General features: G+C 36.2%; 1 protein-coding gene across 20 annotated transcripts in view; it reads left to right on the plus strand.

The window, feature by feature from the left end:
• The window catches only part of HDAC9 (histone deacetylase 9), a 926,898-nt gene that overhangs the window by 679,933 nt on the left and 234,777 nt on the right, over positions 1-12,188 (plus strand). For all 20 annotated transcript variants that reach the window (XM_079152285.1, XM_079152284.1, XM_079152283.1 and 17 more), the window contains one exon: positions 3,738-3,787. In XM_079152285.1, the coding sequence (XP_079008411.1) occupies positions 3,738-3,787 (50 nt within the window). The remainder of the gene's footprint in view (positions 1-3,737; positions 3,788-12,188) is intronic.

The raw sequence follows: 12,188 nt of genomic DNA on the forward strand, positions 1-12,188 counted from the left end.
TATTGTGTCAGTTCCAAATTATTGAACTCTTTCAATAAGTCTTTTCAGTAATATTTTTAAACGATTTGTGTTAATTCTTTAATGATTGGGAACAAGTATATTGACAAGTAATAGGTCAGTATTTTGGAAAGCAGTTTTAAGGGGGAATTAACAATTACCCATTATAACACTTGCAAATTGCTTTTTAAAGATGATTGGCAAGCATCCCTAAAGACGTGAGGTGAAGCATGTGGGTCAGTGTCTGCACATGCATGTGCATAGTCAGGATAGGCAACAGTAGGTACCTGGAAAAGAAATGGGCAGCAAGGGGCACACATACAGACCAGTCAGTGCTTACAGATAATGTTGCTAAACTTTGATGAAAAACAATTTATATGGTAAAATTAAACTTATGCTTTAATAGAAATATTTATCTAAACCTTTAGGCTCTAAACATTTTTCCTTTGGTTCCCTTGAAGGAAGCAGTTCTCTACATGTAGATAGGTTACATAAAGTATTTCTTTTTGTTCTGGATACTGTACAATAAATGTTCTTATTTGAGCATGAATTAATAATCCTACCAACTAACCAAAAAACGAAGCACACCAGGCATTTTAATTTTCATGGCTTTATTAAGTCAAAATACTCAAGCATTTAAACATAGGAAAGTGTACATGTGATTACTTTTTAATTTAGTTAAGAGAAAATAGAAAAACTTTCCATTTTTTTTTTTAACTATGGTCCCACACTATACACCAACCCATTCATAAGACTAGGTACTCTTGGACTTCATTGGAATAGAATAGGATCAGTTGAATTGTAAATATCAATATTCCCCATTTTAAGAGGAAAGACATATTTATTAAAATAAATGAAATTTACACTTTGGCAACACCAAACTTTTATTTATGAAATGCAGCAGCATTACTTTTCTTAGAAAAGAAATTTGACAATTTTGAACAAATCTAATTTTTTCAAAGTATTCAAAAATTGTATTACTTTAAATTTTGATGATTTAAAAATGAATTTCAAATTGGACAAAGCTTCTTTTCATGTTTGTGTATGATGAAAGCACTTACTTTTGATGATTCAGTTTTTAAAATTTTAAGACAGATTAATTCGCCACTTATCTCATTGATTTTGAATATTTACTGAGAAATAGCATTCATACAATTAATGATGGGGGCTAGCATTCTGTACACCAGTGGAGTTTCTTAGACACCTCCCAGCAATCAGGGCAACACTTTGAAGTCTGGCTACCTGAGTTCACACACTCAAGGTTAGAGGCTTCTGTGAGACCCTGAGGTGAAGTGCTAAGTTCAACTTCCACATGTCCAAACTATTTCAATTATTCTGGTGCATTCAGAAATTTAGTTGATATTCTTCTATTGTTATTCAAAGTGAATAATTTCATTCTCTTAAGAAGATTACTCTTTCGTTCTTTGTGACATTTGGATTTTTACAGCTTGTTTTTTCATTTATAACTAAAAGACCAGGTTGAAGCTATCATGTACAAATGAATAGAAATTAATAATCAAGGTATTTGCTCTCTCTTTATCCATTTCTTTCACTACTACAGAACTATCTTCCCCAGTCCTTCCAACACATATTGGAGGTGACATTTCCGTGTTAAATTGATAATGCTGCTCTTGAAAGTTATGTTCTAGGTTAGGAGGAAGGATTTAACTGAAAGTTCAGTATGGCCTATTAGTCTTTATATCTTGAAAGACATCTATAGATTATAAAATAATTAGATTTGAAAATGGGCACCATTTATCTCTTTAAATACTTTAGATTCTGTAAGGTGACACTTCGAAAACATTCTCTCCAATCGTTTCTGGTCCAAGGTTTACCTTAACATTAATATTCCTGTCATTTCTATTACCAGTTTCTACTACCTTGTGGTTAGCCAGACTTTAGTCCATTATTGAGGCATTGTAATGTCATTAAAAAAATAAATTGAGTCAGTCCAGTAAATTAAAATGCTTTTTACACACTGCTAAAATTACACTATCAATTATTTACCTGTTTTATGTTATATAAACATTACTACATAATATTCTCCATAAAAAGCATATCATTTATTTTCTTTATTCTCATTGGGGTTAATAATTTTTAAAAATTTATTTTATTACATTCTAATATTATCTTGATTCCTTTTAACTGACCATAAATGAAGAGTTCATTTATATATATATATATTCATATATATATTATTTTTTTTAATTCACTGGCAACATATGGATTCAGTCTTGCGAAATATTCAAGGATATAGAAATATCTTTGTTAAGAGAAATGACATAAGAAAACTTTACCCTTCTGCATGCCATCCAGAAATTTTCTGAAGTGTCTTTTACTTGTGCCAGCATTCTAGTCCTTTCTTTTTTTGCCCTAATATGTGTGTGTGTGTGTGTGTGTGTGTGTGTGTGTGTGTCTTTTGTTTGTGGGTTGTTTTTTTATTTTTTGTTCCAGTGTTGGGAATTGAACCTAGTGCATGCTAGGTAAGCACTCTACCACTGAACTTTTCATCTTTTTTCTTTTTTGGATAAAGATGTCTTTATATAACTAAGTGTCCTCATCTGTGCATGCATTTTTCTTTATCATTTTCCATTTGTTTAGTAATTGCATTTGAAAAATACACTTAAACAATTTATTGTTTTTAAAATAAACTTTCTTTGGTGACAGTGCAATCTACTGTTTAGACTTTTACTGACATGGATGTGAATTATACCACAGACCTATTTTCCATTTTAATTATTTATGTCATTGATCATTAGTAGGACAAATAAAGGAGTAGGTGAAATGGAGGGTTTGTACCTGGGTCTACCACTGGTCCTCTGAGTAACCAATCAAAGTCACTTCAGAACCAATGACTAAGATCATAGATAGAAATGTTCACTCCCTTTCTCTTTAGTTATACACAGATTTTAGTGCCAGAGATTTGGGAGCATTTATGGCTGTTTTGTCTTCATAAAATAGATAAATGCAGAAAATTTAAATGCAGATAAATGAAATACTTGCTAAAATTTCCATGAAATATCAGTTCCAAAAAAGAATCATAATTAAAGATTTTTGGCATATTTTTTAAAGAAGATTTTTTTATATTGACAATGATATTATATATATTCCCCAAATGGAATTATCATTTTATAGTGTTTTGTTTAAAAAACTGTGCGTGTTACAGAGGCTTGTGGTATACATGGCCTTAGCTATATCTTAGGTAGACCCTGCTACTTATAGCTGAATAAACTAAGCCGTTTCTAAAATAGAAATGATGAATAAGTCTGTATACTTAAGAAGATATTTTAGTATCTGAAATATTTTAAAAATGACAGTATACAGTTTCATAAAACTTGTAGATCAAATATCATCTTGGAGGAATATACTTAGTGAATAACTGTGTGAGTTACCATAAATTATAATTTTATAAATTATAATTTAAAAAATTATAATATACAATATGAATAAATAAGCCAATTGAAAAAATCTTTTAGCCCAAATTTCATGGGCTTGTGTTTTTTCCTGTGGGGTAATAGATCTTTCTATATAATAATATTAACATTCGTTTGCTTTTGAGTTCTTACATAAACAGAACAATGTATTCTTAAAATTAACTTCATTGAATACTTGGTCCAAAATGTCATTGATTTCCTTATGAGTAAAATGATAAATACTATGTGACATAATTTATATGTTAATCAACATGAACAATAATATTCACAATTTATATATTTTTTTTATGTTTTCTTACTGTATAGGTGATGACTCTCAAAAGTTTTTTTCCTCCTTACCTTGTGGTGGACTTGGGGTAAGTATCAGTTTAATCACTGCTTTTGAATAACAGAAAGTTATGAAATATCTCCTTTGATTTATCTATCCAATTACATTTACAACTTTTTTTCCAGTAAAGCTTATACTAGACTTCAGAACTGGTGGTATAATTTTCAGGCTAATTGCCTTATGCAGAACCACTTGTTAAAAAATTATTAAGAACTTCAAGATGGTGGCAACAGAACTAAACCAAGAATGAGGGCCTTTGAACTGTAAGTTCCTGTGTGACAGTCATATACTCATGAAGCCATTTTTGCCTGACTTCTACATAGCTGGAGAAAAGTTAATGCAAGAGGTCTTAACACAGTTTTGCAGTGGAATTCAGGTTTCAATAGAATCACACTAACTATGCACATACATTATATTCCTGGTGAAAATAGCATAAACTTCACAAAGTGCTTTGCATTATGGGGCATTTGTTTGTGAACCCCTTGAGGCCATTTTTTGTCTTCAATAATTAACAAAGCCTTTTGACCCAGGATATTTATACCACATTTCAAGGACAAATTTGTTTGAATCCAGCTACATATGAAGAAAAATGTCTACATTTTTGTAGATGATTAGAACAAACTCTATAACCTGCAATCTATTTAAAGTTAACCCTTACCAGTAACATAGAACTAAGAGCTCGGTTATGTTGGGACCATACAATTCTAGATCAGGTCTCTATGGACTAAAATATTTAAATCAATGAGGTTTCTTGGATACTGAAAGGAGCAAATAAACCTACTTATTTAAGTATTGTATTTTAGACATTCATTAGTTATAACTAAATTTTTTATGTAGGGAAATTCCACATATTTTTTGTTCATTCTATCATTTTAATGATGCCAAACTTAGGAAAAGATATCTCTCTTTGTAAGAGATATCTTTGCCTATGATTCCATCTCCTCTGAAAATAAGAATGACATTTATAACCAGTATCCATTTGGATTTTATACTTTGATCAATGTGCAACTGAGTTGCACGAAGCCAGCAAAACATAAATAATCATTATTAGTAGTACCATTTTGTAGATGAGAGACTGAATTCTCCTGCAGTCCCACAATAAAAGGTTAAAAGCTGAAAGTCTGGGGATGCTGTGTATATTCATGTGAAAACATTCTGAATAAGTCTTCAACAGACAGGCCACAGCCCCTATCCCACCTTCTGCCTAGCAGTGCTGCACTGTGGCTAAGGTAGCAGGTTCCTTGTGGCAGCTCACCAGTGACTTACTTTTTGACCCTTGATGCAGGACCATCACCACTCCACAGTTTTTCTTGATCATTTTAGCAAAACTCCTGTGAGAACTTTTAAACTCATTCTAAAATTCAGAGGATAAAGTGATTTTTAAATGGGGTTCATATATTTGGGGGCTTATTTTCTAACATCCCAAGTGGCTATTTTAAGAGAAGAAGTCCTTACCTACAAATGAGGCAAAGAATGAAACAATTAATAATGACTTCATGGGAACAGTTATGGGGAGGAAATCAAAGTCATTAAAAGAATGGGAATCGTCAAACCCCAGTCCTTTACAAGTACATTTGACTAATGACCCAGAGTGGAACTGAGGACAGCTCCCTAGGACTCATCTCCCAAATCTGACCTGGGATGTGCCCATAACTCAGCATCTCTTGAACACAAGGTACCTCTACTCAACTGCTCTAAACATATACCATGGTAACTTCTTATTCTTCAGCGAGATCGACTGGTAAATTCTTAAACTGTTTTAGTGACTGCTTCCAATTCTGGGTATGTGCATCATGAAGCACAGTGGGGAATCATCAGACAGTCCTTAATAATGTCCCAGACACTGCCCTAATCCATATGGTGGCAGCATTGGTGGTGGGTAACCTAGTGCAGACAAGCAGAGGCAGGGGGAGGAGGCCCGGATGAGGTTGGTTGCTTCAGTGCTGGAGAAGACTGGAGAGGGGCATTTTTCTTACTGAATTGGTCTCTATGTCTTCTGGGGCATTTATGTGGGACTTGGAGGGGGGCAGAGCACGTATACAAGCTCCCACTTGCTGGTGTACTAGCAAACCAGTTTGATTCATTCTTTTTGAGTGTTTTGTGATTTTTGTTTATGTTTTCAAAAACTAACTCATAATCTTATCTGTTCAGATCTTATTCCCTCAGATCTTTGATTTTACAAAGTGCTAGGAGAAATTCTGGGTCCTTTGGGTTTGAACCAGTCTAAGTTTTCAACTCCCAAACAATCCCGAACACATTAACTATACAAAATACCAAGTATAAACTTGAAGTGGTCTGATTTGGCATCATGGGGGCACCCTGGAGAGCTTGGAAACTACTGAAATTGCCTTTTTCTTTCTTTCTTTCTTTTTTTTTTTCTATTAGTTATACATGACAGTAGACTATATTTTGACAGTAGAATATACATACATAAAGTATAACTTATGCTATTAGGTTGAAATTGCCTTTTTCTTAAGACAGTTTTCTGATTTAAATGACCTAAGATAGACACATTGGTTTAACTCCAAAATACTCAGTGATTTCCAAGTGTTAAAGTGAAGACTCATTGTTTAGAATATATAACTTCATTCTGGATAGGTTTAACATATAGCTGCTGAATGCTGATAGGTTCATTTGTTTTGGAGGAGGTGACTTAAAACATTGTAAAATCAAAAGCCTCTACTTCTATATTAACCCCACCACCACCAAAATTGCATGTGGTATTGGAGTGTTGGTCCAACAATTCAGTGGGAAAATGATATTTAAGGTGCCTTAAAATATGCTGTCCAGAATTGCATTTTGTGAACAATTTCAAGGTCTTCAGATTCCTTCGTGTTTGCATCTCATTTTGTTTAGTTGCTATGGCATGACTCATTTCTAATGATGTGATTGAACTATAAGAAAATATGCCAGTTGAAAAGAGCATTTTACCAAATCCCAGGACTTGGTCATTATATAAGGGAATAGATAACTAAGGAACTTTGGAAACAAAACCAGTGCAGGACTTGCTAGTACACACTCCTCAGGGTATATCACTAAAAATAGTGATCATTTTCCTGGCCATCTGACCTGCTGCTGTGTGAAGAAATCTTGAAGTCATTTCTCAGCCTTATTTTCCCCTCTTCACTTGATAGGCCACAAAAAAACCCACAAAAGCAAGGACGAGCAGGCTTTTATGATAATGTCGTCATCAGCTCCCAGCTTCAAACGCTTCTGCGGCTTTTGAGTTGTCATTTATAACTTGGAACTGAATCGACCCATAATTCCCCTGATACACTTAGAGAAATTGATAACAGACTCTGCGCTTCTTTTATGGCTCGGAGGAGGCAACTCCAATCACATCACTATTGGCAGGCAATATTATTTTTTGACATGGTTGTAAAAGTATAAAGGGGCTTATGGCATTTGTTTAGATGAGGAATGGGCTCTCAAGCTGTGCTGGGGTTTACAGGACCAGATTAGTGCGAAGCAAAGGGAATATGATGTTTGCAAACAGGATATGATTTTATATAAGTTTGGGTTTCATGCTCTGTTCCCTGGGGAAAGCCCTGCAGACAGCAGAGAATTCCACTCTTATCCTACAACAGACAAACTCCCAGTGCCAAAAGGGAGAAAAATAAATGTGGTCAATGGGCAATGTCAGATGCTTGATTGGAAGAGGAGGATCTGTGAAGAGGTGGCACAATTCTTTAGGAGGGTTGAGGAGTTGCAGAGCCTGGGCAGAATCTGGGCCTGCTTGACTGGTCAAAGATGGGCCAAAAACCAAGGCACCTTCTGCAGCAGCAACTTGCTGAGTCTGTGAACACAAAGTCAACTTCTTATTACAAACTTTTACTTGCCCATATTCTGTTTGATACACCTAGATCTAACACCCTTGATGGGGATTAGGGGTGTCATTTTTGTGCTTGGAAGTGAGGGAGATGGGGCGAAGGATCAAGTAATTATTGGGGGTGTGTGATTCAAGGCTCATTCCAGTTGCTCAGAGGTTTTCTGCAGACCTTTGGGTTACATGCTCACAATACTCACTGTACAGGAAGCACATTCAGATGAAATGTCTTCAATTTTCTTTCACCCTATTAGAATTAATATGTAAGTTCTTCCCTCTGATATATAAATTAACCTACATGTATATATATGCACAAAACAAATTTAGATACATATATGTTCAGAAGAAAATTCTCTTATTTTATACCACATTTATACCTTCGTATTGCTTTGGTTTTGCGGGGTATTAGGGATTAAACTCAGGGGCACTTGACCACTAAGCTGCATTCCTAGCCCTATTTTGGACCTTATGACAGGTTCTCACTGAGATGCTTGGTACCTAGCTGTTGCTGAGGCTGGCTTTGAACTTGCAGTCCCTCCTGTGTGAGCCTCCAGAGCAGCTGAGATTATAGGCATGTGCTACTGCGCCTGGCTATATTGTTGTTTGCTATATGTTACACAACATTGGTCCTCCACATTTATTCTCCCCAAAAGTTACTTGGAACTGTTACTCAAAATAGTTATTAAGATCCAGGCATGGTGGCACACACCTGTAATCCCAGCGGCTTGGGAGGCTGATGCAGGAGGATCATGAGATCAAAGCAGGCCCTAAGCAACTCAGTGAGACTCTGTCTCTAAATAAAATATAAAAAAGGGCTGGGGATGTGGCTCAGTGTTTAAGTGGCCTGGGTTCAATCACCAGTACCAAAGAAAAAGAAGAAAAAAGAAAAGTTATTTAGAAACAGTTCCATGGAAAGCCATTTAAAGGACTGCTTTGATTTTTTTGTTCTAATACTAGAGAATGACTTATGACAAAAGCCATGGACATATGGTTAAATTCAATGTAATAGAAAGATTTTGTCATAATGTATTTTACTACTGCGGTTTAGGATAGTATTTTAGTTTGGATCTGGAATGTCCCCTAAAGTTTCATGTATTGCAGGCTTGGTCCCCAGTGCAATGTTCTGAGGTGGGGGCTTTGGGAAGTGATTGGATCATTATCAGTGGATAATCCATTGTTGGATTAATAATTTGATGACATTAGTGAGAGGTGGTAGAAACTCTAGAAGGTGGTGCCTAGTTGGAGAAAGTGAGTCACAGGGGGCATGCCCTGGAAGGACAATTCTTGTCTCTGGTCCTTTTCTGTCCCCCCACCTCCTTTCTCTGCTTCCTGGCTGCCATGAAACTGAGCAGTTTTCCTCCATCATGCCCTTCTGCCATGATTTTCTGCCTTACCTCAGGCCCAAAGCGACCGAACTGGCCGATCAACCGAAACCTCTAAGGCTGTGGCCCAAAATAAATATTTTCTCTTTTAAATTAATTTTGTCAGATATCTTGGTCATAGCAATGGAAAGTTGACTAACACAAAAGGTCTTCTTTAAAACAATACCAATATTCTAGAAACTATAATTTACACATCAGATGAGGAGTGAAGGGCCAGAAAAGTAAGTCAAGATATACTGGCAATGATTAGGCAAGGGCTTGAATGCAAACACTAGGAGACAAAGCTGCTGTTTTCAGATGTTCAAAGATGTCCCATTGGGCTGATCTGGATAAATGTCATGCTTTTGGAGCACAAAGGAAAGGGCTTCCAAATAGAAAAGGATGAAGAGGGGCCTGGGGGCACTCATGCAGTCATAAGCTAAATCTTCAAGAACACTTAACATCAAGAACTCTCAATAATGATTGAGTCTATGTGAGTAGCATATGGGGGGTTGGTTTATGAGTGTGGATTAAGGGAAGGCAGCCAGGCATTAACTGCTGAGGCTAGAAAGACACCATATTATTTATAGTTTGCACCGAGCTGTTACTAGTTGATAGAGAAATTGCCTACTCCCTCACCCTCTGCAAAGTACACCACTTAAGGTTTATGCTAACTTTGGATGTTTCTGAGGTCTTCATATTCACTCAGGAGCCTCTTTCTTTCATCATAACTAGATTTCATCATGTGTTATTCCCACCTAATTACCCTGAGAAGGCACAATGCCTTTTGATACATCAGAAGAAGGGGGATGGCATCTGTTTCTCACATGCAGTAATCAGATGATGTTGATTTTCTTCATATTAATGTTCAACTCAAACCTGGTTTGCAATCAGTGCTTCATTTCTCTGCTGCCACTATCAAAAGAGGCATCACAGTCCTCTTCCTTCCAGCACAACGAGAGGATCCACCCTGATTTGGAATCTCTCTTTTTCCCATCTCCCCTCCTAATTGGTATTTGGATTTTCATTAGCTTTAAACTTGATGCAAATGATACTAACAGGAACACCCCACGGCACCTGGAAAAAGTAAACTGATAAGCTGCCTTAATGAAATTGTTTGAGAGTTTGTTTCATGCAGTGGATTCCACAAAAAGATCATGTTGCTCTCGACTTGGAAAATATAGTACCAAGAATTATTTAGCCAAGGATTCCTTCTAAGAAACGAAGGAAGTTTCCAGTATTGCATAGATTATGCTAATTGTATATATGAATAATAGTGGTAGAGATAGAGACAACCCTCCCTGCAGAGATAAACATGTGTACATTACTTTGTGTTTACTACAGAATGTGAAATTTGTAGAACCATTAAGCATCTGATGTCCATTGCCGGAAGAGGAAAATTAGAATTGAAAACCTTAACTTCCTCCTTAATTTGCTTAGCTGTAGCATCCCATCTGTGATTAAATTCTTTCAGTTGCTTTGACATTAGGGCTAAGCATAACAGGATACATTCTGAAATAATACTTTGTCTTCTTATTTAAAATAAACATGAATATCACAAAGCTATGAAAGTTCTTCGGTTGTCAACAAAATGGGATGATTGGGAAATACATCATCAAAGCTATACATGTGTGGTTTTTATGTTTTTGGTACCACGTCACCTACACACACACACACACACACACACAATGTAAACCACAGTAATGTCAAAAACAGGATATCAAAAGGAAGAAAACAGATCCATTTCTAGAGTTTTTTTTTTTTCTATAATTTTTGTCCTATGATAATTATCTCCAGTTTCATACGTGCCCTGATCATAAACATTGAGACCAGGAGAAATTGAGCCTTAGACTCTGTGGTAGCTGAAGGTAAATGGATTTGATGAATTGTAAGCTTCTATCTAACTTAAGAGTTTTATGGTTCTTTGCAAAAAATTTCAGAGAACTTAGAACATACTTGACTAAATTTAAATATGCAGTCATCTACTGATTGCTACTGACTGTCAAGAAAATGTAAGACACTGTAAGACATTAGGTCAAATAAAAATTTAGAGAAGACAAAGGAAATAGGCACTACCTTGAAAAAAGGAATCTGTGACAGCCTGAATTGCAGGTAAACTGAGACCTAGCTCAGCTTTTCATTTTGACATGAAAAAAACTCCACTTGTATTTTCCTTTTGTCATTTTTCTACCCTGAAAAAAATTTGCAGATTCAGTTTTCCATCCCTGTAACAAACCAATGTCCAACACATAGTACCCTCATGTCACTGTTGGATTTGTATTTGTGAAGTATTTTGACCAAAACCTTATTAATGTAAAACAATATTTTCTGTTTCTTTTAAAATACAAAACTAAAATAACTATCCTGGTGAAGCTTATGTTCTATTGGATGAGAAGTATAGGGAAATATGCATGAGTTTAACCTGTATGCGTATATATGTGTTGGTGAATGTTATGGAGAAAAAGTAGAGTATGTGTGGGGTCTTGCAGGCCTGGGGATGGAACTGGGGTCAGTGGGAAGTGTTGTCTTTTGGAGATTAAAATCAATGGGTGTGGATGGCTTGGGAGTCCTAGACTAAAGAGGAATACAGAGAATAATGAGATTTGTACTGAGAGTGGCGAGGAAGCAGGAGCCTTCAGGGGTGGGGAGGGGTTGCCAAGACTGATTAGAGTTGTGGTGTCCCATCCCCATTCTCCACCATGAATGTGTGGACAACTGGAGGTAGGGTTGTTCCTTCCAAGAGTAGAGTACCTGGATTTTCTTTTGACCCCTGGATTGAGGTGTGGCAGGAGTGGGTAAGGGGCAAGTTGTATGTGCAGGCATCTCCTGAGATCCTGAGATGGCTCTTAATATTGGCCATGGATGTCCAGAGGAGGTGGGGGAGCAGGGTGTGAGGGTACACTTATTTAGACTCTCAAAAATTTGGGATTCAGTGGCAGTTTCTGGGCTATGAGATGCTTGTCTGAGTGGATCTATATCTTAGTAGCATTATGTACTTTTGGGTTCCCAATCCTTCAGGATGTTATTTGGACCTACTTTCCTATTTAAATAGTGCATTGAAGGGTACTCTAATACCTGCCTATTTTCAAGTTGATGAAAATGCTCTGACATGTCTGACACTTCCCAGTGCCTTTGTAGCTGCATTTTAGTGTACTTTTGAATGGCACTCTTATGTTTTGTCCTCAGTTGTGTCAGATATAGATAAAGAATTCTTTATATCTGTGCTGCAAAATTCAGAATAA

This window comes from Sciurus vulgaris (genome assembly GCF_902686455.1).
Source record: "Sciurus vulgaris genome assembly, chromosome: 8".
NCBI classification, from domain to species: Eukaryota; Metazoa; Chordata; class Mammalia; order Rodentia; family Sciuridae; genus Sciurus; species Sciurus vulgaris.